General features: G+C 46.7%; 2 protein-coding genes across 3 annotated transcripts; one reads left to right on the top strand and one right to left on the bottom strand.

The window, feature by feature from the left end:
• The first annotated feature begins 20 nt into the window (after nt 1-20).
• On the top strand, nt 21-9,024 carry MTO1 (mitochondrial tRNA translation optimization 1). 2 transcript variants are annotated; one of them, XM_083830133.1, is made up of 12 exons: nt 21-38; nt 874-1,073; nt 2,591-2,708; nt 3,339-3,628; nt 4,881-4,993; nt 5,133-5,323; nt 5,590-5,720; nt 6,098-6,302; nt 6,384-6,555; nt 7,368-7,486; nt 7,985-8,142; nt 8,321-9,024. In XM_083830133.1, the coding sequence occupies exons 2-12, from the start codon at nt 1,068-1,070 to the stop codon at nt 8,546-8,548; spliced, it is 1,731 nt and encodes a 576-aa protein (XP_083686259.1). In that variant the 5' UTR covers nt 21-38; nt 874-1,067; the 3' UTR covers nt 8,549-9,024. The 2 variants fall into 2 exon arrangements, with proteins under 2 accessions (XP_083686259.1, XP_083686258.1); XM_083830132.1 differs by lacking the exon at nt 21-38 and adding an exon at nt 540-768.
• A 10,107-nt stretch (nt 9,025-19,131) lies between these two features.
• EEF1A1 (eukaryotic translation elongation factor 1 alpha 1) lies at nt 19,132-23,724 on the bottom strand. The gene is made up of 8 exons (XM_083830140.1): nt 23,568-23,724; nt 22,606-22,798; nt 21,595-21,774; nt 21,166-21,462; nt 20,766-20,916; nt 20,340-20,596; nt 19,860-20,094; nt 19,132-19,534 (listed from the first exon to the last, which is right to left on the bottom strand). The coding sequence occupies exons 2-8, from the start codon at nt 22,747-22,749 to the stop codon at nt 19,410-19,412; spliced, it is 1,389 nt and encodes a 462-aa protein (XP_083686266.1). The 5' UTR covers nt 22,750-22,798; nt 23,568-23,724; the 3' UTR covers nt 19,132-19,409.
• Between the last annotated feature and the right edge of the window lie 3,007 nt (nt 23,725-26,731).

Raw genomic sequence — 26,731 nt, forward strand, 5'->3', positions numbered from 1 at the left:
CCGAAGCCGCCGTCCCTGCCGCGGATGGCCTGTATGAGGTGCGACACCACCTGGTTCACCAGCCCCGACGCCTCCGACACGTCCCGCCGGCCCAGGCTGAGCTGCGACAGCACCCCCCGCAGCCTCAGGGGGGGCACCGCCGCCGCTTCTCCGCCTCTCTCCGCGGACCCCCCCGGCCGCCTCCCGCCGGCCGGGGCTGCCTTGGCGGCACGGCCGCGCCCGGTGGCAGCGGGGCCGCCCTCCCTCGGCTCGCCGCCGGCGGAGGAGCCGCGCCCGGCGGTCCCCCTGCGCCGCACCGCCCGCTGCCGGCGCTCCCCGGGGCCGCCCGCGCCCTCCATGAGCCGCGCCCCGGGTTCCTCTTCCAGGCGGCGCCGAGGAACCGAAAGTCCCGCCGGGCGGAGGGGCCGGGCCGAGCCGAGCCGAGGCGCCGCCCTCCCCGGCGCCCTCCCGGAGCAGCCGGCGGCCGCTGAGGGGCGCCCGGGCGCCGCGGGACGTGGCGGCTCCGCAGGGCCCCGCTTCCCGTTCCGGGGGCCGGGCCGCGGCGGGGGCAGCCCGCGGGAGCCATGTTGTGCCGCGGCCGGTGGCGCCGCCTGGCGCTGCCGCCGGCACCGAGCCGCGGGCCCCGGCGGGCGGGCAGCGGGGCGGCACCGGCAGCGGGCTACGAGGTGGTGGTGATCGGCGGCGGCCATGCCGGGACCGAGGCGGCGGCGGCGGCCGCTCGCGGCGGGGCCCGCACGCTGCTGCTCACGCACAAGATCGGCACCATCGGTACCGGCACCGGGACCGGGACCGGGGCTGGGTTAGGGGCGGCTCGGGGCTTCCTGCGCTGCCCCCCCGGCCGCTGACGGCTCTCTCCCCGTGTGCTCCCCGCAGGCCAGCTGTCCTGCAACCCGTCCTTCGGCGGCATCGGCAAGGGGCACCTCGTCAGGGAGGTGGACGCGCTGGACGGCTTGTGCGGCCGGGTGTGCGACCTGGCCGGCGTGCACTACAAAGTGCTCAACCGCTGCAAGGGGCCGGCCGTCTGGGGGCTGCGGGCGCAGGTGGACCGCGGCCTCTACAGGGACAACATGCGGGTGAGAGAGGGATGGGGGGGCAGCGGGTGATGGCAGGGCTGCGCCAGGCCAGGGGTTACTGAATCTGTCCCGAGATGAGGAGATCGTAGAGCCAGTAAGGTTGGAAAAGACCTCCAAGATCATCTGCTCCAACCATCCCCCTACCACCGATGTCACCCACTGAACCATGTCCCTAAGCACCACGTCCAACCTTTCCTTGAACACCCCCAGGGACGGTGACTCCACCACCTCCCTGGGCAACCCGTCCCAATGCCTGACTGCTCCTTCTGAGAAGAAATGTCTCCTCATTTCCAACCTGAACCTCCCCTGGCACAACTTGAGGCCATTCTCTCCAGATCAGACTGACAGAAAGTAGTGTCAAATAAGCATTAAGGAAGCCTGCGCTGTTCAATATTCTCAAAAAGGTCTCAGTTGCTCTGCAGTGTGTGAGGATATCTGAAAATTAAAGCACGTGGAGGAAGGAGAAACATTGATCCGAGGATTGCAAAAAGCTGCAAAGGAATCCTAGTTCCTTAGCTGATAAACAACATGTGATGTTATTGAGACGCATTACGTACTCTCAGATACGTACTTTTTTTTTTTTCCTTTCTGGAAGCTTACATCTAAAATATATTTTGTTTTATATCATGTGACATCTACATTTTAAAAGAGAAATGCAGCTGGTGGTAATACGGCTTTTTGCAGAGCACAACATTGTCTGCAAGAACCCGGTCTGAGGCGGCTCTGCAGAAATAGGGCAGCGCTGCCTTGTGTTCGTACAAGCCGTGTGTGGTCAGGTCAGATGCCCCACAGAGCAGTGGGTAGGATGATCAGCTGGACTCACCATGCGTGCCACCAGCTCCTGCATCTGTCCCATAGCGCTGTATTAGCAGCTGGGACCTGAACCCACCTGCTGAGGTGGAGCAGGGACAGCATCAAGCTGGGAACAGGAGCCCTAGTGTAGAGGGTTCCCAAGACGACTGTTTCAGGATACATCATCAACATATTAGCATACCTATATACTGCTGTTGGGTTAAAACAGCAGGATTGGTGTTGCAGAGTATTTTAAGAGAAAATTAAGAATGATGACTAGTTTTAAAATGTGGGCTTGTTTCTTGGAATTTTCTCTGTGTATTTTTATGCTGGAGTATTAGAATATATTAGTCAAAGCTGCAGTATTAGGATGAATTATAGAAGATGATACTTTTTTTTGACATCTTCCTGTCTAAACTAGATACTTTTCGGGTTGGTGCTTTAATACACTATAGATTGTTGGGGCTCAGTGTAGTTTTAAACATTTCTCTAATGTTGTATATACATTTCAGTGTTTATAAACAGTTTCTTTTGAGCTTAAACTCTGTGAATGGAAAGTTCTACTTAATAAATCAGGAACTGGTACAGTACTTGAATGTCTGTCAAGTGGCCTGGTAAGAGTGGAAAGGGGAAGAAGCTAACATATTTTGTAAAATGGCAAGGTGTGGGACTGCTGAAATGTCTCAGAACTTCCTAGATTTTTGCAGTAACTCCTTTCATGACAGAAGGAAATCCTTAACACACCACTGTTGACAGTTCATGAGGCATCTGTGGAAGATCTTCTCTTGACAGAACCAGAACCAGACCATCCTGGGAAGTGCAGAGTCAGAGGAGTCGTTCTGGGTATGTGCAAGCAGCTCCGTAAGCACCTTCAGTTACTTTACGCTAAGAGCAGCCTGCAGGGTAAACACTTCTGATTCAGCAGTGAGAAAGTTGAATTAGCCAATAGGCAAATTACACCCAATTAGGCTGGGTGTAAACTAAGCCTAACTAAGTATCTCTAACACAATGAAAAACATGATTGGTTGGATATTGAGAATTCAGATACGTTTAATCTTCTCCAGACTCGTGATTTTGAATTCCACGCGGTATTATGAAATTTTATTTGGCAAACAGAGTATGCTGCAGACGATGTTTCTGGACAGTAGTGTCCTGTTACTAGCAGTCTCGTGGTTTGTTACCACTGGCTGGTCTAGTAAGCAGGCTGTCCAAAATAAAGGCCTGGATAGGAATTTTTCCCAGGAGTGGGATTTCTGTATTTGGGTAACACACTTGGGGGAATAATAAAAATATAGGAGTAACTGTATGCGCTGCTTATGATAGTTACTGTTATTAATGCTATTGAAGTACTGATTTCGTCAAATAATAAAAGCTGCATAAGCCCTTGGTGGACAGTTAGTCTAGTTCTAGACCAGTATACCAGGGCTTCATTGATGGTAAAATAAATGCATCTCTGAAAACTTGCCGTTTCAGGGGATGGGAGCACAGTGCACGCGGGGAGTGTCATCCTGACCACGGGCACGTTTCTGAGGGGCATGATCCACGTTGGACTGGAGAAGCATCCGGCTGGGCGCCTAGGGGATCAGCCGTCCATCGGGCTGGCGCAGACGCTGGAGAGACTGGGGTTCGCCGTGGGCAGGCTGAAGACTGGGACACCGCCCCGGCTTGCCAAGGACACGATTGACTTCAGCGGCCTGGAGGAACGTACAGCTGACAATCCCCCTGTGCCGTTCAGCTTCCTCAGCAAGGCTGTGTGGATCAAGGTGAGGTAGCACAAGTCAAATGCACGTGTAGCCGGGGAGTGACTCGGGGTGGTTCTGGGAATGTCACGCTGAGAATCCCCCGGGGAGCTGATGTAAGGGATTTTCATGGCTGGGAAGGTGAGCTGGGCAGTATTCTTCATACTAGAAGTTTCTGAGGTTTTCCATGCAAAGGAAGAATTTGCCTGCTCACTTTTCAAAGCAAGTACCTTTTTCCTCTTGCTGCCCAACCTGGAGACCACTTTCTTTATCTTTACAGTGAGAATTGCATGAAATAGGGTATTATTAGCAGTATTCTTTCTGTGCTAGGTAACTGTGTGATTTACAAAATACTGCTGGTATTAGACCAGTATTGTGGAGATTTATATCTTGCTTGCTACCAAAGCACTAGAATAACAGGTTAAAATATTGAAAGTAGGGATCATTAGTAGTGTAGACCAGGAGAAGGAAAGGATGGAGTTATCCACAGAACTTAAGAGGTGATATGTTTACAGTAAATTAAAAGAAAAAACTCAGTTTTCTAAAGAAGACTGTGCAAAACGGGTGGCATTCTTACATAGTGTGGCTAAACAGCACCAAATTAAGTATAAATTAGTTTGGGAGTTAATTTGTCCCAAAGCATATAGGAATTGCAATGACCTACTATAATTGAGGGGTGAGGGTGTAATATCACTTGAAGTCGAAGGTATTTGTAGGATAGGTTTTAAGGAGTTAAGTGTGGCATTTATTACAGTTTTGAATGTAAGTCTATCAACTTTTTTTTCCAGAAAAAAATAGTGAAATATTTTGCAGTGTGTTTTTCTTTCCAAAGTTTGAATTGTCCATGTTAATTGCAGGATTTTGATAGGTTTCTTTAGTCTTCAGCAAACTTTTTAATTGAGTGGTGGCTGAAGAGTCAGCACTTACTCCTCCTCAGTGCTCTTCAGAGCTTTGAGTTGCTGTGGTTAATGGGAATGTCATGATAGAATCTGTTGCTTTAATAGGAATATCCATCGTATAATTAGGAATGCAGCGTATAGGATAGAACTCAGATTCTGGACTCCCAAGTTGTGTTCTTGGTCTGCTTTTGGGCATATTGCTCAAGCTCTCTGATTACTCTCGTTCTGTATGTGCAGTGGGTATAACAGCACTACCCAGCTCTACAGGAATTGAGAGCAAGCTGCCCAAGCTTGGAGGTCCTCAGAAACGAGCTGTTCAGTAAGAACGCAGGGTGTTGTGACTGGATTACCTTAAAGCGAGCTTTGGCCTCTTTCAGCCAGAAGATCAGCTCTCGTGCTACCTGACTTACACTAACCCGAAAGCTCAGCAAATTGTTCAAGATAACCTCCACCTGAACAACCATGTGAGGGAGACAACAAAGGGTCCCCGGTAAGTACGTGGCACCATACGAGGCTCTGAGTGGTGGGAGCTGACAGTCTCTCTGAAACTCTATATCTGCCTTATTTTGCTTCTGGAAAATTGCATTTTCTCCAGATCAGATGATGCTTATGGCTATTTCATGTCGCAGATACTGTCCCTCCTTGGAGGCAAAGGTTCTGCGCTTCCCAAACCGTGAGCATCAGGTGTGGCTGGAGCCCGAAGGCCTGGAGTCCAACGTCATTTACCCTCAAGGCCTGTCAATGACACTGCCGCCTGAGCTCCAGGAGCAGGTGATCAAATCTATCCGAGGCTTGGAAAAAGCCAAGATGTTACAGCCAGGTGAGGGGTGCAGATAGTTGTAAATCTGTATTTCATATTGGTTACCAGCTACTAAAAAACAGATTTTGTTTAGAGCATAGCAAACCAAGGTAAATATGAAACAAAATTAGAATTTATTCTTGGATGCAGGGATTTTTCCTTGGTGGTTTTTAGATTGTAAATGGAAGTTGGTAAACTAAGTCATTCTGCCCCACTGATTGCTGTTGTTCTTTGAATAGAGGCCTTCAAAATCCCTCACTTAAGATCTCTCTTTTTCTTTGTCCTAGGCTACGGGGTGCAGTATGATTATTTAGATCCCCGTCAGCTGACTGCTTCTCTCGAGTCCCGTCTTGTTCAGCGGCTCTTCTTTGCAGGCCAGATAAACGGCACTACAGGCTATGAAGAAGCTGCAGCTCAGGTAGGTGAATCTGATGGTGTGGACTCTGTGCTCAGGAAGGGATATTGTCTTGGCGTTTGTCCTTGATACGCAGTCATTGTAGGCCCGTCTTGTTCTAGTGAGATGTTCTTATTGTTGTTGCCTGCCCTGATTCCATGGAGACCATGCGGAGGGTATAAATAAAAATGTGGGAAATGTCTCTAGGTGTGTCAGCAGGGGCCAAGAAGCTCTTCAGACAGTTGTAGCATTGCAGGGGAGATACTGCCTGGATTACTAGCCCCAGTTATTCCTTTTTCCAAGGTGCAGCTGGATGCATGAGTGTTTAGATGCAGACGTGCTGATATTCTAGCCATAAAGAGACCAGTAAATGTTTTTCGTTTTGTTTTCTGTCTCTCCAGGGTGTGATTGCTGGCATCAATGCATGCCTCCGGGTTCGTGGCAAGCCTCCTTTCATTGTCAGTCGCACAGAGGGCTACATCGGTGTCCTGATCGATGACCTTACCACGCTGGGCACCAACGAGCCGTACCGCATGTTCACCAGCCGCGTGGAGTTCCGCATGTCCCTCAGGCCGGACAACGCCGACGCCAGGCTTACCCACAGAGGTAGTTTCTTAGGGTGGCTCTTGCAGTCAGCAGCGCTGCCTGGTTTTAGACCTCTGTCCCATGTGCCGCCTGTCTCTGCAGGTTTTGAGGAAGCCGGGTGTGTGTCACAGCAGCGATACGAACAAGCGGTTAAGATGAAGGCTGCTTTAGAGGATGGAATTGCAGCACTGAAATCCCTTCAGTTCAGTGTATCCAAATGGTCCCAGCTAATACCAGAAGTTCGCCTGAGTAGCAGTCGAAGGTCACCTATGAGGTAATGGTTTCAGCTGAAGCTTGCAGGTCAGCCTTCCCGAAGCTGTCAATACTCCAAGATTCCAGCTCTGTCACCTTTGGGGGGCTCACACCTGATCTTTGCCTATAGAAGAAGCGTGATATTGGGGTTTCTGCTGTGCCACAACTCCTGGCACTGACCTAGGCTCCTAAAGAGAGTACTCTGCTGGCCCAGTCAGTGCTTGCTGGCTGTACTGACAGCGTCACCAAATGGTGACAGTTTTGCAGTGGGTTGCTGCTTTGCTGAAGGCTTGATAAACCGGCAATGTAAATTTTATGCTAGTGTTAGCTGGTGGCTGTTCTCCAACACGAGGGCCCTTGTTTACCTTACCCATCCTGTATCTCACCTATCTTTTCTGTTCTAAACCGGTGACTAAGATGTCACTGACTCCACCTCTTTGAAAGGCTCTCCTTAATGCCCTTACTTGGTTTCTTCTATCTTGCTGTTCATTTTTCCTTAAAAGCTGATGGGGATCTAAAAATCATACTGCACCCTATAACATATGACATACAAAAAGATCTTAAGTGAGGGATTTTAAAGATCTCTGTTTACCAACAACAGCAATTAGTGTGGCAGAATGACTTAGATTGTAAATAAAAGTTGATAACCTAAAAACAAGCAAGGAGAGCTGAACTGCTCATCTGTGTATTGAGAGGAGGTAGCAGGGAGGTGAGCTGTGCTCTGCAGTTGGTCTGGTCTATGCTGTTACTGGCCTCACCTTGAAAAGTTTGAGTTGGGAACGACGCAAGTAACAGTACTTTGTACCATAAAAAATCTACTCTTGTTCTCCACAGTGCCTTTGACGTGCTTCAATATCCAGAGGCCAACATGGAGATTCTGGCAAGGGCTATCCCAGAACCCCTGAGAAAGTTTGCTAAATGGAGAGAACTGTCAGAGAGATTGAAAATAGAAGGTAAAGTACAAGGGTTACGATATCCTAGCGGGATCTGTGTGGGGTTTGTTTAGTAACGGCAGAGCAAGCCACTTCATTGCTGTGTGTTTCATGTTGCTGTTTAGAGAAGTGAAGCACTCCTATCAGAGCATGCATGTATTACCATAGGCTACAGTCATGTCTGAGTGCCTGTGTTTCACTTTGTGGGGTGACATCAATTATTTGTGTTCACTCCTGGGCTTTTCCTCTGTACTGTTCCATCAAATAGACCATCCTCTCCTGGAAGAAGAGGAAAAGCTAATCTGTGTATCTTAATTCCTGTACCAAATTAAAGAGTATGATTTCTTCCAGAGTAGTGATATGAATTAGGCTCCTTAATCTGTGAGGCTAGAAGGTTCCTCAGTGCTTTTGATCATCTTGACAGAGTTGTTCTTTCTGCTTCCAAGAATTTCTGGAATCGACTTACTTCATGTGAATGTCTGTATCTTGTCCTCTCGTTTCCCTGATCGTCTGTCACAGCTGCTTATGAGTGGTGTGTAGTCAACCAACAGGAGGAAATAGAAGAAGTGCGTCGAGACGAAGCCCTCCAACTGCCGGAGGACCTAGATTACTTTGCTATTGATGCATCACTGTCAACAGAGGTGCGGGAGAAACTGAGCTCTAACCGTCCCCAGACGGTAAGTCACTGGGCCACAGCAAGGCTGAACAGCGGCGAAATCCCTTCCGTGTCTTCCCAAGGGACATGGGTGTGAGGAGAATCAGGGAAGGGAATACCCACGGGTTTTGATCTCATTTCTGTCTGGCTTCAGAGTCTAGGTTTGTTTTAGGTTGACTTGTTTTTGTTTCTACGTGCAGATTGGTGCAGTCAGCCGCATCCCTGGAATTACCCCAGCAGCTATTGTTAACCTGCTAAGATTTGTGAAAAACAAACACCGGAAGGCAGAGAAGCTAAAAGCTTTCCCTCAGACTGATAAGTATGTACCAGGGAAAATGTACTCGGAGAAAGCAGCTTCCCAAACACAGATTTCAGCAGAGCTTTCTGAAGAGGAGCCGGAGAGTACTTTTGTTAAAACACCTGTGTGAGAAGCATTCGCCTCCTGCTAGAGTATGTGGCTAGATCACCTGTGCTCACCTTAGCATTGTCACAGATAACAATGATGTGGTCTGGAGCCAGCAAGATGCAGGAATTGCCTTTAAAGCTCTGCTTCTGTAGAAGATGTCAGATCATCAAAACCTGTCATAAAGCGTCTTGGAAACGACTGTGTTTTGCTCTTTTGAAATGAGTAAGAAACGTTACCAAGCGTGAACCCACATTAGCACAAGACGATTTGAGCTGGAAAGTGCTCCACTGACTCTGGTACCGGTGCTTAGAGCTGTGCAGTGGCTGCTGCCTGATGGTTTAGTGTGATGTTAGCCAACAGGAAACTCTTGGCTAGGAACGTGTGCGCCATACAAATAGTAAAATCTGTGTAGGAGGCCAACTGAATGTAAACACTGTATCATGTTTTTTTTCCTGTTCTCCTTTAAAATAAATAAAGCTTGTCTTGAAACTTGCTGAAGAGCTTGGTTGTTGCTTAGCAAACTAGAAATTGTCTCTGAGCTTGCAGTTACTTTCTTTCAGTAGAGCCCTGGCAATTCAGCTGGTCACAGTTCACACACAGATGAAGTACAGAGGCAGTGCTAGATTCGCTGCAGAGCTGGTGAAGGCTGAGACTGCCTCGGCCAGGGTGCTGAGCAAGGCAGGGGGCTTGTTGTGAACCTGTGCCAACTCCAGGCAGCCGGAGGCCGGAGCAGCGAGGGGCTCTGCAGCCCGGGGAAGCAGGACCAGTGATTTTTCATCAGCACTGGCCCTGCAGCTGGCAGTAACAGAATTTGCATCTGAACGAGATCAGTTGGTTTGTCACATGCCATCAGGAAACACTGAGCTCAAGCTGTTGCTGTGCACCTACTGAATCCTTGCCTGATTTAGCAGTGGTCTCTCTGATGCTAGTCATTTTTGCTCAAAATAAACTTAACGCTGTACTTCTATTCAAACAAACCTCGTTTCTTTTTAAATCCTCAGCATTCTCTGAATTGAATGGGCAAGCAAGCTTGGGAACAAGTTCTGTGGGAGTTAAATATAGCTATCATTTTGAAATTACGTTCTGGACTGTTCCCTATTTGCTCTGCATGAGTGGTTCCTTTTCTGTCCTTTTTGTTGACAGAAATCCTGTCATGCAGCAGGAGGATGGGCAGAGCTTACAGAGTTGTTTGGGGAATCATCTGCCCACCTAAATACGTCGCTCTGTCACCAGCTCTTGGCTTGTACAGAACAGCTTTAGGCAAATGATCTGTAGGTTGGTCTTCATGTCAGAATGGTTCAGAAAAGCAGCGCAACTGCCCCTTTATGGCCTACTTTCAGATTTATTGGCTCAATTACTTCAACCCTTTAAGCCTCAGGTTTAGTGTAAGGAAAGCAGTTACACTTTCTGTAGTGTAACTCAGGATCCAGATTTGGTGTTCTTGAAATTCTGGCTACGGGAATCCAAAGAAGCCCCAGTTCCCTTCCTTCTCTGCCTGTTCAAACCAGCTGAAGTGCTGATTGAGAAAGTCTCATGCTTTGCTCAATGCATTGTCTTTGCATTTTATCCATTTTCGATGTAGCTATGTCTGTAAAAACTTAGGTGTGTTTTTTACAGACGAAGAAGGAAGCCCTATTGACACTTTCTTCCTCTCACTTTCAAAAAGATTGTGCAGTCTCAAAACTGCATTTCCTAGCTCTTGTCAGCAGCTGCCTGACAGGAAAACCTTGCATCCATTCATGTCTGTTTTTAAAGGCAAGCCCCTCATACCCTGCTACAAAGGCAAACAATTTTACCTAGTGCCAAACTTATTTTATTTCTGTGTTACAAAGGCCTTGGTTCTGCTCTTGCACACACCGGTGTCAATCAAAGGGTGATTCCACTAAGCTAAGAGGAAGAGGCAGGAGTGAGGTTTTGATTTTTTTCTTTTAGCTATTTAAGAATGCACAGCTGTGGTCTAAGAGTTGGGAAGAGGGAGAGAATTAACTCAGGGGTAAAAAAAATGAAGTTAGAAGTCCATTGCTTTCCAAATCCTTTGTAACAACTGCTCTATTTCAGCATGAAGTGGGTCCTCGGCCGCTGGTAACCTGCCTTGCCAAGACACCTGTGGGAGAACAATGTCTGTACTTACTGCAATGTAAAGCCTTGCACATGCACAAGTTTGAGGACTGGCTGTTCCTCAGGTGTTAGCTGTTTCATTTATGTAGGGCTCGCTATATATAACATACTTGTTGAACAATTCTTGTCTGAGAAGATTTTTGACATTAACTGAAGTCCTAGCTGTAAGTAAGCAGTTCTGTTTGTTTTCTAAAGAAATCCAGGCACAGAAAGGCTAAATAATCTGCTGCAAATAGCATGGGCAGATAAACTGCAGACATTGTGCCATCTGCTTTCTAACTCACTGCTGAAGACTTGTTACTATGCACAAGGCTTAGTTTTTATGTGAAGACAAAGTGAGCTTAGAACCTCGCAGCTCCTGTGGTCTTGCTGAGCTTGGCAGGATGGGAAGGGCAGGACCAGCTTGTCTTCAACATTGACGTCTGTTTGTTTTTCCTGGGTTGTGCTGTAATGAACTGTACTTCGTGCTCCTGTAAACCATGCTGTGACCAGAAAAGCAGGGAGGGTAGGGTGCATGAGGCTGGCCTAACTCATTTGCACATACCAAGGGTGTCTTTGTTCCCTGTTTCAATGTGATTCTCTTTTTTTTCTTTCCTGCAGAACACAGGCCAGTTTTTGCTGAGCAAAGTTTCCTCAGATCTCTACCATTCTACCTTGTACCATATTTTCAAGACAACTGTTGGTTTCCTTTCGTGTTCTAGCTTTCATTTCATATAGTACTTCAATGTCACCTGGCCAGTTTCTTTATCTTTTTCATTATTTTTGTCAGGAAGATGGCAGCAAGAGAAAAATAGGAAGCTGCACTATGCCAGGAGACACTAAAAGCTGTTGTCACCCAGTCTTTGATGGTCACCCAGCTGCTCTAATTGTTGCAGTGGCGGTTGTGCTAAATGGCTCTCCTTAGCCCTCCATTTTGCTGGCCCTTGCAAGTACCTTGCACTTGGGTAAGCAATGATCTTCACTTGCAGTCATTGTAGATGCTCAGGAGTTTATCATCTTGGTTACCTCTGTCTCCTGATTGTGCTTCTCCACTCAGTGATGGGCATCCCAAGATCACAGTTGTTAGTGGTTGAAGGAGGAATTTGCTCTCCCTGAGGAGCTGCTGTTTCCACTGGGGAGGTGCTTTCTGGGCTTCCTCCTGCGCCATGGCCTGTGTCGTGCTTGTTTGCAGTTCTTTCTGTGGCTCTGCAGGGCTAGTGAGAAACAAAACGTGGCCTTCCCCTCTTGTGCTGGAGGTTAGTGGTGACCATTCTTCAGGAAGGTGAAGGACTGCAGCTGCTATTACAAAATGAGCAGGGGAAAAAAAAAAGGGATTGATTCTTCATCTTCTACAGTTTTTACCACAGGGGTGCTTGGGGGGGGGGAGGGGGGTGTTTTTCTTTCTATTATCTCCATAAACTTCTCCACAGGCTTAACCCTGAATGTGTAAGTCTGAGGGAGGAGGCAGATGTGGCTTCCCATCAGAAACTTTCTGACTCCATAGTCACCGTCATCTAGTGACCAAATGTGGAGCGTGAGCCTTGTCCTCTGTGCTGGGGAGTCCAGCGGTGGCAAATATTCCAGCCTAGAAGCCGCAGGCTGCAACTTCATCACGTCTTAGCACGCTCAAGTCTAGATATGTTGACAGGCTGTGGTGTCTCCCTGGGGTTTTGAACCACAGACTTGAACGTGCCCTCATGGGCAGCTTCCCCAGTGGGGTCCCTGTAGCAGCAGCTCCCCCCTGCATGGCAGTGGGTCTGCAGAGCCACCCCGAGTGGGCAGCACGCTGCTCCCCGGGGGGAGCACGGTTCAGGGAAGGCTGATGCTGTCTGTGGTAGAGGTGGAAGGTGGATGAAACGAAGGGTGAAGACTTTCATTTCTAGCATCTTTGCACCTCCCAGCGCAAGCCCCAGGAGGCATGTTTTCAGGCACCGCTGGGGACTGATAAGCACACGCTGTTCTTGTTCCACGTGAATCAAAGCTTGATGTGGTTGACTGGCGAGCAGGCATGGAGCCAGATGGGAAATGAGCTCTCCCTGTGACTTACAGAGCGGCAGGCAGCGAGGGGAGCTGACAGCACGCTCATGACAAGCCGCCTCGGTTGCAAATTTTATGTGGCTTAACTTGAAAAGTGCCATGTGTGGCCAGTGTCACAAGCGTATGGGATTTTAGGAGTCACGAGTAGAAAGGCTGTCGGGGCCGGCAGTGCTGAGCCAGCTGCTTCGGCGAGGGTTCGTCCTTGTCCCACGGCACCTGGCAGGACTTTGGCCAGGCCACCGCCAGCCGGCTCGGTGATGCTGCCCGGAGCCGGTGGGCGTCGGTTACGGACCAGCTCCATGGTCTCAGTCCTCCTCAGCTGTGCTGTTAATGTGGAAATTCCTGGGATTCCTGCCCAGAAGTGAGTCGTGGGCACTGCCCTAGCAAAGAAGAGGCTGTGGCGGGGCAGAGAAGCTCTTCTCTTGTTCAGGTTTGCTGTTTCCTTTCTCCTGGTCCCCACGAACGTGCATACATCCCCCTTCCTTCTCTGAGCAGCGCTGTTCGTAAATGCATCAGCAGACTGATATAACGCCACAGTTCATAACTCTATCAGCAGACTGCATGATGCTAGTTATTATTCTAGAAATAAAAGTCAAGTAGCAGCAAACGTATCATTACACTTGAATTCATCTACTCTTTTCCTCGGGAAAAGGCTATTTAAGGGCTTGTTTGCATTACTCAGACACAACTTTAGCACCAAAGGAGCCTATGGTTCTTTCTCCAAAATACCCATGTCCTGTTAGCAAAGCCACAGTCCAGCGTATAAAACTAAATATTTACTTAAGCCATTTGTTATTCTCCCCCCCCCCCCCCATTTACTGAGGAACTTGTTTAGAATCCAGCTTCAAAAGTATAACTGCAGGTTTGAAAGAAGTCCTAAGTGACCCTTTAAATAGGTAACGATTAAAAAAAAAGTTGGCACATAAACAATTTTTATATGTGTGTATATATATAAAAATCATATATAATATGTATGCATATATACATACATATATATATATATATATCAAAGAAAAAAAATGGGGGTTTTGCTTAAGATATGCCTATGTGGCTGCAGATAAGCAGAACCCGAAAATTTCTTTTAAATGTAAATTACTGTTGTCAGCTCTGGTGCCCCCAGCATAAGATGGACAAGGACCTGTTGGAGTGGGGCCAGAGGAGGGCCACGAGGATGATCAGAGGGCTGGAGCACCTCTCCTGTGAAGAAAGTCTGAGGCAGTTGGGGTTGTTCAGCCTGGAGAGGAGAAGGCCCTGAGGAGACCTTACAGCGGCCTTCCGGGGCCTAAAGAGGGCCTACAGGAAAGCTGGGGAGGGACTGTTTGTCGGGGAGTGTAGGGATAGGACAAGGGGGTAACAATTTTAAACTGAAATAGGGTGGGCATAGATTAGATGAGGAAGAAATTGTTTACTCAGAGGGCAGCGAGGCCCTGGCACAAGCTACCCAGAGAAGCTGTGGATGCCCCATCCCCATGTGGATGGCCCATGGTTTAAGGCCAGGCTGGATGGGGCTTTGGGCAGCCTGGTCTGGTGGGAGGTGTCCCTGCCCATGGCAGGGGGTTGGAATTAGATGGTCTTTAAGGTCCCTTCCAACACAAACCATGCTGTGATTCTATGAAATTTCAGTCAGAACTACAATAAAAGCCCTCCTGGAGGGGAAGGTCACCTTGCCTTGCCTTTTCCTCGTGGTGTGGCCTGGCAGTGGTTATCTCACCAGCCGCTGACTGCTCCAGTGGGCTCCCTGGTGGCTCCTTCACTTTGTCTCATATACCTTTGATTTCAGTGGGCTAAAAAGGAAAAGGTGACAGTGACTGCTGCTGGCAGGACAGACAGGACCCTGACTTAGGGGCGAGCTGGCTCCAGTTATCTCCATGTTATCTCCAGTATTTCACCCACCAGCTTTTGAGGAAAATGCATGCTTAACTGTTGTCAGTGCAGAGAAGCTGGCAGGTTTGAATTATGTTGTGTGAATACTTGAAGCATAAAGGATTAAAGAATTATCAGTAGGCAGCCAAGGAAAGTAAACTCATTTAAAAATAAAGGGGGGGGGGGGGGGGAGAGACTGCTGTAATTGATTTATGATACAGGAATAACCTGAGGGCACTAAACAGGATTCAGGAAAACCTAAAAAAGAAATCATAGCCACTGTCCTTTGGAAACTGATGTGTTTTGTTTTGGTTTTTTTTTCACCTCTTTTGCACCCTGGACGCCCTCTTCTTCCCGAAGCCAAGCACGTTCAGCCTCCCCCTTAGCAGTAGAGTTACAGGAGAAATGAATTTCGGTCCAATGTTATCTTCCATGGTCACCATTAAATTCTGTTTGTTCTTCCATTCAGTTTATGATTTGGCTATTGTCTAAGGCTTCAGAAGGCCAAATTCCTAAACTGAAAGAATTATTTGGTGCAGTAAACAACATGAATGATTTGAGGAGTTGACAATGAAGGTCTGGAATCTTGTAAACTCAGAGTTGTTAATACTGATAGGAATTTGCACCAAAAAGAGAGAGAGGGAGAAGGAAGAAAATCTGGTAGAAAGGAGCTTTGGAGGTAGCAGCCATATTTTAGTATTTTAGATCCAGAAGCAAAAGATAAACAGATCTATGTCAGGCTGAGAGAGACCTTGCAAAGGGTGTCAAACAACCAGCAAGAAGTTCTGCAGCCACCCTCATCAAGGTAGGCAAGGGAAGGGAACGGTGTTGTTTTGAAGGAAGCTCACAGCAAAACACATTCCTGGTTGCCCAACGCTTTTTCTCCTTAATCTTCACCCTCCAGCATTCTCAGTGCCTTCCCTCTCGCACCCATCCAAGGACAGCAGCAGGACAAGGATGGAAAAATGACCTTGGCCTGCATTGATGCACAAAGGGTTTAAAATAGAAAAAGAAAACACACACACAAAAAAAAGAACTAAAAAAAAAGTCTCAGCCTCCATCCTTCACAGCAAGTAAAGGCTCCTAAGCTCAGCCACTTTGGGCACCAGCAAAAATGAGCATTGAGTGTTTGGAGCTGTGATCTGCAGAGCAAAAACTACAGCAGCAAGGCACTGCTGGGGCTGGCCAGGCCCACAAAGAACCTCCTCCTGCCCCTCCAGGCACTACCTAGCTGTTTAACTAATATACGAGAAAACCAGATTATTTTTGTCATCCAGACCAAGGTAATGCTGTTCTCAAATGGGCACTGAATCACACAGCACTAACGAGGAAAAGGATATTGCGCTACAGTATGTTTTATTGTTTCCTGATTTTTTTTCTTGACCAAGTAATGAAGAAAAAAAATTAGAAAAAGAATCAGTAATTTGACCCAAACAAAGCTTGCCACTGCCTTCCAACATACATTAAGCCACCTACAATCAGAATGTGAATTAGTCTTTCATCTCTAATTTCAGTAAAATTAACTGCTCCAGTAGTAGCATGTGCTGGTTCGAGATATAATTAAATTACCTTGGGGGCAGCAGTCTGAGCACAGCCCATTTTATTCCAGTCTGAAATATTTACCCAGGGAAACAACCCTGAGCGAGAAGTTACTTGGCTACAGCTGTAATGACTGTGCTGCTCCATTTCTGCTCCGTGCAGAGAAGGCTTTGTTGTATCCAAGTCCCTCAACACCTAGCCACATACATTTTTAGAATATTTCTGTGTACCAAAAGCCCTGCAGGATCCTAAAGCAGGCACCATCAACTAGAAAGAAAACTAGTTTCAATTTTCCAGCTCCCCATTGCCCCTGTCAGCAATAAAACTCCAAATAAAGTTAATATTCTAGCCAGTTTTCTACATTCCACTACCTCACCCTTTATTTCGATGCTTTCACACTTCTGTATCTATAGCCCTGGCGTTACAGGACAGTATGAAAAGAGTTAAGGACAGCTGTAGAAGTTGCTTAAAGAAATAAGCAGTCAGAAGACAAACACAGTTCTCAACTATTAACATTTATTAAAAGTTTGACCAAAGTAGCTTTATTCCCAAATATTGTTTACAAAAGTCTAACAATTTCCCCATGTAGTCAAAGATTAATAAAAGAACTGAGATGGCATCGCATTAGTGCATAGAAAGCAAAACTTGTCTACAATAGTCAAAAAAAATCAGAACTGGTGTAAAACTGAGGTTTAACACTTGAAAGCAGTTGATAATATCATAGGCAGAGCATTCACGAGCATGTATTTTAATTGTGCACGATGTTAGGTTGTTGGCTGCAGTTCTGCCTGTTCCTCTAGGCTTACAGTTTTCTTTTCTCCTACAGTCAGAACCCAAACTACAAAGTTGCTTTTTTCCAAAGCAACTGGCTGACTTCTGTGCCTGCCCAGCTGGGCAATTTTAATACAAAACAGCTTCCCAGCAGCTCTGCAGTTGCCACGTTTTGCAGTTTTCCTCATCGACAGGCTAACTAAGCTGCAATTAGCACCATAACCTGTCTGTATTTGTTGCCCTCCCTGCAGCTTTAGCTGCTTAGGATCACAGGCACTCCAAACACCCGACTGCTCGTTTCAAACCCAATTTCACCTGAAGGTTTCAATTTGAAGCAGTTGCTTACTGCAAGCCGATTTCCAAACTGTAACCGAGCGAGTACATCCAGCTTAGGACAATGCTGGTCCAAAGAACACAGAAGAACTGCAAACAGAAGGGCTGGATACTGCATACCCAGCCCACGCCGGCCAAACCAAACATCCTGCTATCCTTCATGGGCTTGTTAGGCTCGGCAACAGGAATGCACAAGAAATCTAATACAAGGCTGCACTGTAGATAAAACTGTGCCAAAGCTGCTTTTCCTTTCGACCCAATTAGAGCTTTTTGCTTTGCTCAACCAGTTTGACCAAATTCTCTTGGAAGCATCTTGAACTGCAAAGAACCATGCGAAGAGTTGGAAAGATACTTGAGCTTTATTACGGCAATGGTACAACTGCCCCGGTTTTGTTTTATACTTCAGGACACTAACAAACCTTCAGAAGTAGAATTAAAGTATCGCAAAGAGAATCCTTTACAGCATTCCAGCATCTTCTAGAGACTTAAGTGCTCCAGCCCTTGCTTCCAACTGTACTTAGTACACCTATCCTTTTGAAAAATGGAGTGTAATGCTCCCAGATTTTACTGTTGTAAGAAACAGAATGTGAGCCAAAAAGAGGCGCAAAGATCCAACCAAAGCAAACAGAGCACAGAGAAGTTAATAGCAGGTTAGGATTATTCAAGCAGTACAGACACATTCCTATAGAGCAGGCACACAGCTAAAGAAGGGAAGGAAAACAAAACATCAGAACAACACAGCAGTAACTCAAATAGATCTGCTTTTTTGGAGGTGTTACAGACAACACAACAAACATACTGGTGCCATGGAACAGTAATCCCGCAAAGCTACTCAATTCTTTTCAGACTTTATTATGTGGGGATGCTGTGGGGAAACCATGTTAAAGGTTAGTATAACAGCATTATGCAAGTCAGATCTGATTATCCATTAACTGCTCATCTGCATTTAGTGATTCAGAGTAAGTTTTCAATCTTACTTTGGAACCATCATCTAATATAGCTGGCATTTCTTATACCCCCAAATGTTTAACTCATTATCTATTAACTAATAGCAATCTGTTGACTCGTTACCCAATTCCACTTCAACCGACTGATCGAAAGCTCTGGATCCCTATTGTTCAGGCACCAAGTACGAACCTCGCCATGCCATTTGGTGCTGACCTAACCAGCGTGCATTTACCACATCTCTGGGAAATGCTCCAGTACATCTTCAGGCAGACATCCCATAAACATCTTTTACCCAAAATTTAAATTCAAAGCCATACAATGGGACAGGTCAACACCACGCTGCTCGAAGACAGTCAAGTGCCTGCCAGTTTCTTTCAGCTTTGAAATAAAAACTGAGCAAAATGCTGAAATGGGGGGGTCCTTCAGAGATTGCCTGACATATCTCAAAGGATCCTCAAACTTCATGTTTTTGCTTGTTTTTGGAAATGCAGCTATCTGCAGTACATTCAGTACATTCTGCAATGTACTGAAAGCCATTTAGATTGAAGTGTTTAACCGCTAAAAATCTCTACATGACAGTTAACCAGTTCTCCAAGAGAAACATCTTCTGGTTACCATCAGAAAAACACATGTACAAAACTAACTGGAAACCTAATGTGATTCTGTTGCTTATGCAATTTTTTTTCTGTTCACACTATTTCCTCTTGACAGCAAGTTTTCTTGGTTTACTCAATGCACTACAGAATGCACCACATACTGCAGCTGTTACCTGGCAGTTGTGCTATCTAATCTAGAAACCACCTTTAAAGAAAAAAGCACCGCAGAAATGAGATTTTAAGGCTTAGATACAGCTAAAAGTAAATCCTCTGCTGAAATTCACTCTACAGCAAAACAAAAAATGTGAGTATTTGCTTCACAACTTCTGAGCACACTGAGTATTCATCCTTTTCTTATCCTGCAAGGCCTGTATGTAGGTTTTTCTAGAAAGTTAACATTAACCCAAAGAACACAGAGACATAGCATTGAACTTTGTTTTAATGGTCTCAAATTCTGTGACAGATTTTTGGTCAAGTTTCCATTTTTAAAAAATTTATCGATTTTAAAGACTAATAACTTAAACTGCCACGAAACAAATGGTCCACAAACATTCCTTTCCTTCTGAAGCTTTTACGATGCATTGTAATCATTAACCAGTCTTTTACTATTAAACTTAAATGGCCAATTGAGACAAACAGTTCTGAGACCGTTCTTCCACCACTGATTACGACTGAGGTGGCAGCTGATGTACAGAATTTTCATTTAGCCTTCTGGGCCTTCTGGGCAGACTTTGTGACCTTGCCAGCGCCACCAGCCTTCTTGTCAACTGCTTTGATGACACCAACAGCAACCGTCTGTCTCATGTCACGCACGGCAAAACGACCTGCAAACAAAAACGTGGGGTTTTTTATGACTTTTGTCTACTGCTACACATCCCACAGCATTACTGCACGGCATCAACGCGCAGTGTTGGCTGAGCGAGCAGCTGCTGCTCGAGGACAGTAAGCTGCACGTGACTGCAGCATTAACATCCAGCTATGTTATCTAGAGAATACCCCCAGTCCCACCAAAGTCCTGGTTCCATTCTGAAATTGCAATTTAATTCAGAACTTTTAGGGTTTTATTACAGAAAAAACTACATCCCGGTACTAGAAATCAGACACCTTCTCCAGAGACCAGCATTAAGCATGTTTTAGAAGACACCTTACCCAGAGGAGGATAATCGGAGAAGCTCTCAACACACATAGGTTTGCCAGGAATCATGTCAACAATGGCAGCGTCTCCGGATTTCAGGAATTTAGGGCCATCCTCCAGCTTCTTGCCAGAACGACGATCAATCTTCTCTTTGAGCTCAGCAAATTTGCAAGCAATGTGAGCAGTATGGCAATCCAGCACAGGGGCATAACCAGCGCTAATTTGGCCAGGGTGGTTCAGGATAATAACCTAGAAAAAAAAAAGCCATTTATGAAGTTAACACTGGAATAAGTTTGAAAAGCTCCCCACAAGAGACTGGTGTGTCTTATATAACTGTCACTGATTTGCTTAAAGCAAATCTTATCTCAGAACACAAGCCTGTGTCACTTTACAGGTTATCCTACTGGTTCAAAAAAAAAAAAAAAAGGGCAGAATTCTAGTATTTCACAACCCAGATGTAGATTTTAACATCTTCCTGAAGTTGCAAAAGTCACCTGTGCAGTGAAGCCAGCAGCTTCCATTGGAGGATCATTCTTGCTGTCACCAGCAACGTTACCACGGCGAACGTCTTTCACAGACACGTTCTTCACGTTGAAGCCGACGTTGTCACCAGGCAGAGCTTCGCTCAGGGCCTCATGGTGCATCTCAACAGATTTTACTTCAGTCGTAACATTGACAGGGGCAAATGTAACCACCATGCCTGGCTTCAGGACACCTGTTTCCACACGGCCAACTGGTACAGTACCAATGCCTGCAAAAGAGAAGCGGTCTCAGTAATCCAGTTATTATATGCCCTTACAGGCAGGAAGACAACACTTCCAAGAAGTATTTTACATTTTCTACTCAGTTTTCAGGCAAGAAACTGCATCTGTCCCGTGCCTTAGGTGCTGTTGTTAAGTGAGTAACTTGGAAACACGTACCGCCAATTTTGTAGACATCTTGAAGAGGCAGACGCAGAGGTTTGTCAGTTGGACGAGTTGGTGGCAGGATGCAGTCCAAAGCCTCAAGGAGGGTGGTTCCACTGGCATTGCCATCTTTCCGGGTAACCTTCCATCCCTTGAACCAGGGCATCTGGAATAAAGACAGCCCAAGCATCACTGCCTGCCCACTCAACAGCATGAAGCTATAAAGAAGCAGTTTGTCTCCACAGCACTCAGTGTATTATTACAGAATAAGAACTCGTCAAGTGCTGGGACTTGATTTTAACCTCAGCACTTCAGATCACTCCTATTAAGAGAACATGCATTTACCCACTGCACAACTGATCTCTGTAACCCTGCAAAGTTTGATTTTTTTAATATAAAGAAATACAAAACGTACATTAGAGCTAGGCTCCAGCATGTTGTCTCCATTCCAACCAGAAATTGGCACAAAAGCTACAGTGTCTGGGTTGTAGCCAATTTTCTTGATGTAAGTGCTGACTTCTTTGACAATCTCTTCGTATCTCTTCTGGCTGTAAGGTGGCTCAGTGGAATCCATCTTGTTGACACCAACAATCAGCTGTTTCACACCCAGGGTGTAGGCCAGAAGGGCATGCTCACGGGTCTGCCCGTTCTTAGAAATACCGGCCTCAAACTCACCAACACCAGCAGCAACAATCAGGACAGCACAATCAGCCTTTGAAAAGAAAGAAAAAAGCCTTCATTATAATGCCTACACATATGCCAAGACATTAGGGGAACTCCCTCACAGTAAAGCAACTAAGGAACAGCCTGCTTGAACTCCCCAAATCCTTAGCTCTTTCCCTACCTGAGAAGTTCCAGTAATCATGTTCTTAATGAAGTCTCTGTGTCCAGGGGCATCAATGATGGTGACGTAGTACTTGCTGGTTTCGAATTTCCACAGGGAAATATCAATGGTGATACCACGCTCACGTTCAGCTTTCAGCTTGTCCAAGACCCAGGCATATTTGAAGGAACCCTTGCCCATCTATAGATTTAAAAATAGAATTATTATTATTATTTTTTTTTTTACAGTATGTAAATGTACAGCATCTCAGAAAGACCGTGAACTACACACAGCGTAAGAGGCGAAAGCTAAAAATAGTAAGTGATCTATGCTGAAAAACGTCACTGTTGCTTACAAGACTCTGGCATAGATACACTTGGCACAACCAGTGAGAGATGCCAACTGTTTTCTGTTATTTAACCTGTTGACAGTTTGGCCCTCTTGACAGCTTGTTAATTGCACTATCACCTCTTTAGGATAGATCTCTTAAGACCAAGTCCTACTATCAAGTGTCCACAATGAATTTTAGTTCTCTTACTAATGTAATCCCCATTGCAATCAGCATTTTAACAGCCATGCAGCCTAGCATTCGCTGCATTTCATTCTGTGATGTGCTTATTAAAAGCTATTTTGTTACTGTACAGAAGCAATAAACATTTGAAGACTTTCTCCAGGTTCAAGTACCAAAATCCATAACTTTGTTTTTAGAGATAAACACAGTTGTGATTATTAGGCTTCAGCTAAATGTAGGCCAAGACTGAAGCTGGCAACTCCAGTTGAGTTGCGATTCCAAGGTTCACTACATGGACGTAGCTCTGGAGTACCTTTCTTTGCCCTCCATTTTGCACTTCACAACTTCAGTATAACCAACTATTGTGGTGGATTCCATGCCTTAGCACTGTTTAATCATGGGGATGATTTCAAATTAACTGCCTGTATCCCTGATCCATTTTGCAACTTAAATGGTTTTGCAACTTTATCTTTTTATTCACCCACGCCCACAACTTCGTTGGCCATGGGAGTCCCACGCACCTCAGCGGCTTCCTTCTCGAACTTCTCGATGGTCCTCTTGTCGATACCACCGCATTTGTAGATGAGGTGGCCGGTAGTGGTGGACTTGCCGGAATCGACGTGGCCGATGACGACGATGTTGATGTGGGTCTTTTCCTTTCCCATTTTCGACGCTGGTTAAGTTCTTCCTTTTTGGCAGAAAGACAGTCGACACCTGCCGAGTTCCACAAGCAGCCCGGTTACCTCCGGATGGCCGATCGGTTCCCTCGCGACCGCGCTCCCCGCCCCCCTCAGCAGCGCCTCCCGCCGGGCGCAGCCCCGAAGGGGCACTGGGCTGCCCGGGGAGGCCCGGCCGGGCCCTGAGGCCCGCGGCCCGGCCCCGCCCCGCCGAGGGGAGGAGCGGAGCGGAGCGGGGCGGGCGGCAGCGGACCGGGGCCCCCCTGCCGAGCGCCCCCCGGCGTCGCCCCCTCCTCCTCCTCGGGCTCGAGTTACCCCCGCGGCGGGGCCGAGGGGGCCGCGGAGGCCGGCGGGCAGCGCGGAGGGCGGGGCCGCCCCGCTCCTTTGTGTGTGACTCACCCCGCCCGGGCCCGCCGCGTCCTCCATTTTGTGGCGCTGGCGGCGGGCAGGAAGAGCGGGACGCCATTTTCCTCCCCCCCCCCCCCAACCTCTCCCCTCCCCCGCCGCGGGCGAGGCGGCGCCCCCCGGGACCCCCCCCCCAACCCTCCCGCCCCGCTCCCCGCCGACCCCCCGGGGCTTCCCCACCGCCACCCCCGAGGCACAACGCCGCCGGCCGCACCCCGTAACCCCGCATCGAACCCATAACGGAGCGGCGCGGCGCCAGCCCCCCCGGCTCCCCCCCAGCCCCCCCGCCCGCCCCGCTTTGCCCCGCAGCGCTCCGAGGGGGCGGCCGCGCCCCGCAGCCCCCCCAACCCCCCCCTTGCCCTCCCCTAGGCCCGGCCCGGCCCGCGGCGGCCGCGCCTCACCTGCTCGACGTCGGCGAACCCGGAGCGAAAAAGACCGACGGCGTGAGCGCCGCCCCTTATATACCCTGCGCCGGGGGCGGGGCCTAACGGACACGTCACCGCTCCCGGCGGCCCCGCGGCCCCGCCCCCTTCGGCCCGGCCCCGCTGCGCGGGCACAGGGCGGCGGCCTCGGGCCTGGGGGGGGCGGGGCAGGGACGGGCCTGAGGGGGCTGCGAGACCCCCGGGGAGGGAGCAGAGGCACGGGGGGGGGGGCGTTTAGTGAGCCCCAGGAGGCAGCAGCGTTGTGTTTTTTTCTTTAAAGCCAGCTTTTTTGGTCTTTTTTGCAGCCCCAGAAAGAAAAAGTTGGCTCAGAAGTCGCACAAATCGAGGTAGACACCTTGAGGAGAGGCATCCCAAATGTTCGCGTCCCAAATGTTTCAGATGTGGCCAAAGAATCACTGAGGCATCGAGGATCTGATTTCTGCGCCAGAATCCCAAAGTGCACAATGTGCCCCTCTTCTGTGTTTTCACGTGTGAAAATTGCTGATGAGAGCCACTGACAACCCTAACCCATTATTTTTGAAACTGATGGCAAGGAGTCATGGAACAACCCACACCATCAGAAATAAAAGCCCTCATGATTCCTATGGATTGCCTCCATCCTTTACTCACTTCTAACTGAAGTAAGAAAATCCACAGTTTACTCACCTCTAACTGAATAAAATCCATTAATTATTCAACATCACACACACTTTTTTAAGCGAAATTAAGCTGAGAAGATGAACAAGTATTTTTGTTGGCTCTTTTAAAATGATCTGCAAAGGAAACAAACCTACATGGTCTGTTTTCCTCCTTCATACATATATTCCTTTTCATCTTTCTTGATGCACCTGTGTTGTAAATCGTTATACATATACCCAACTATAATCTCATTCATTTTTTTTTGGCATGGTCTCCAGCTGGCAGTTGTAAAACACAAAAACAGCTTCTTGTTCAAAAAAACATACAAAAAGCCCCCAGCCAACAAAAAATAAGGAAATCAAACCAAAGAACCCACCTGATGAATCTACACTTTCACTCGTCTCCAAGTGTCCCTAGCTGAGATGCATCCAGCATCAAATTCAACACAGCAGAGAGAGCAGCAAGCTTAGTACTGCATGGACTGTTTCAGAAGCACAAGGTTTCCATTTGGTGTTTTTCCACATGGAAGATTTAAAAAATAAAAGTGCATTTGGAAAGAACAAACAAACAAACATAATTTTGAGAAATGACACGTATTAGAGAAGATGTTGAATTTAGAATACACCTTTTACACAAAAACTCAGTTTCACTGAGTAAAACCTGCAAACATGTTCAGACATTATTAAATAAACTCGGTCATTTTTAGGAGAGGAATAAAGTCACAGAGAGAGGAGGAGACGAATAAAAACACAGAAAATGATGGGGGGGGAAGCTAGAGAGGGTTCAGCTTTTCTCAAAACTTACATTCAGGTGTAAAATTCGTGAAGGTATTTTGTATGAAGTCAGCAGCAGCAGACTGAGGGAAAGGGAGAAGGAGCCCTTTTCTTTAAAATGGAAATGCATTATCATAAAGTGATTTCATGGCTCAGGAACAAAGGTTAAAATTGGTAAGAAAGCTAGCTTTTGGGGGCTCTTATAAAGCAAAGGCGGTTTGTAAACACAGCTAAAAAGCTTTACTTTACAGAATTGTTTTGAGTTAGCTTCTGAAATGTGTATGCCAGCAGGGGGTATTTTTAATGCACTGATCTGACAAAGTATCCATTCTACAAAAATGTAGTTTAAAATTTTCAGTGACTTCTGCCGCAATGGGGGAGGAGAAAGGAAATGTGTTACTGATTTCTGACGTGGCCCATAATAAACTGCACATTTTTTCTTTTTTTTTGAGGGACATGTTTAAAAGACTATTTCATAAATACAGGCATTTAGAACTATGTGTTTCTGAAGACAGCAATTCCTGTCCTACGTACATAGCTGAAAGTCGTTGAATGTGTTGGACAACCTTTTAGCCATGTCCTAGTTAAAAGCCTTCAAGAGTTGTTTTTTCCCTCCATTTATTTAATTGAATTTTCAAAAGAATTTTATTATTTCCTCTTTAATCAGTCCACTACATGCTTTTACTTTCTCAACAACTAGTCTATCTTTCATTGTCCATTCTATTAGCGGAACATTCCTATTATCAATCTCCCAAATATTTATACAGCTGGGGAGCTTCAGATATAGGAGTAGCCTCACATAATTCTGTGGAAACGCGTTCTGCAGAATCCTCTCAACTAACACAGATAGGCATATACTGGACTAAATCCTTGGTGCATTTGCATACATTTAGCCTATTTAGCCTATTTAGCCTGTTACAAATTTTTAGATTCTGCTCATTAGGCAAAACTAATCTCTTTGATTAAAAAAAGAAAAAAACTTACGAAGAAACAGAGATAAGAGATTTCAAGAACTCAAGGTCTTCCAGGCTTTGGAGTCTTGCTTAGTAAATCCAGCCTGGCTTCAGAAATAAGTGGACTTTGTGGGGAAAAATCACTCACTCTCCCCTGACCATTAGTGAGCATATGCTAAACTGAAATAACCTACGTCCAGACATGCCTGCAGTGTAAGAATACATACCAGTGTTCGCTAAAGCATCTGTATTGTGGGAACCTATGGAATAAACACCACTTTTAAAAGGTTTTGAATCTCAGATAAAGTGATATTAAAATGCAGTTATGCTGTCAGTATATCTGAGCCAAATAGTCTAACTTTTAAATACAAACTTTAACTGGATTTTGAGATCACACTAACTACAACAGCATTACTTTCATTTTATTGTGTGGCTACAGAGCACAAGGAATGTGCTATAATCTTAGAACACAGCCATAGTCAGTGAAATCACACCAGGAAATCAAAAATGTTCTCATCGAGCACCTCTAAAGAGTTTTAACACTCTCCTCCACATACACGTGGAAGTGGCATCTTTCTGATTAGACTCCTGTGCAAAGATGAAGGTAGCCAGCACTTACACGACTGTTTCAACGGCAGTGAACAAGGTTGTCCAGGAGTGTAAGCAAACAGACTTCAGAAGCACGAGACTTTAAACACAGATCTGATACATGCAGTTTATCAAGCTCCCTGTGTACGGAAGAGGCACTAAGATTTCTTGAGGGCGCTTTCGGAAACAG

The sequence above is a fragment of the Anser anser genome (genome assembly GCF_964211835.1).
Source record: "Anser anser genome assembly, chromosome: 3".
NCBI lineage: Eukaryota > Metazoa > Chordata > Aves > Anseriformes > Anatidae > Anser > Anser anser.

Excerpts from the sequence above, each read along its gene's own strand:
- MTO1 (XM_083830132.1), top strand. The coding sequence starts at position 564 with ATGTTGTGCCGCGGCCGGTGGCGCCGCCTGGCGCTGCCGCCGGCACCG. Across the intron at positions 5,721-6,097 it reads ATGAAGAAGCTGCAGCTCAG|GGTGTGATTGCTGGCATCAA; the intron begins GTAGGTGAATCT and ends CTGTCTCTCCAG. Across the intron at positions 7,487-7,984 it reads AGAGAGATTGAAAATAGAAG|CTGCTTATGAGTGGTGTGTA; the intron begins GTAAAGTACAAG and ends CGTCTGTCACAG.
- EEF1A1 (XM_083830140.1), bottom strand. The coding sequence starts at position 22,749 with ATGGGAAAGGAAAAGACCCACATCAACATCGTCGTCATCGGCCACGTC. Across the intron at positions 21,463-21,594 it reads TGATTACTGGAACTTCTCAG|GCTGATTGTGCTGTCCTGAT; the intron begins GTAGGGAAAGAG and ends TTCTTTTCAAAG. Across the intron at positions 20,095-20,339 it reads CTGCTGGCTTCACTGCACAG|GTTATTATCCTGAACCACCC; the intron begins GTGACTTTTGCA and ends TTTTTTTTCTAG.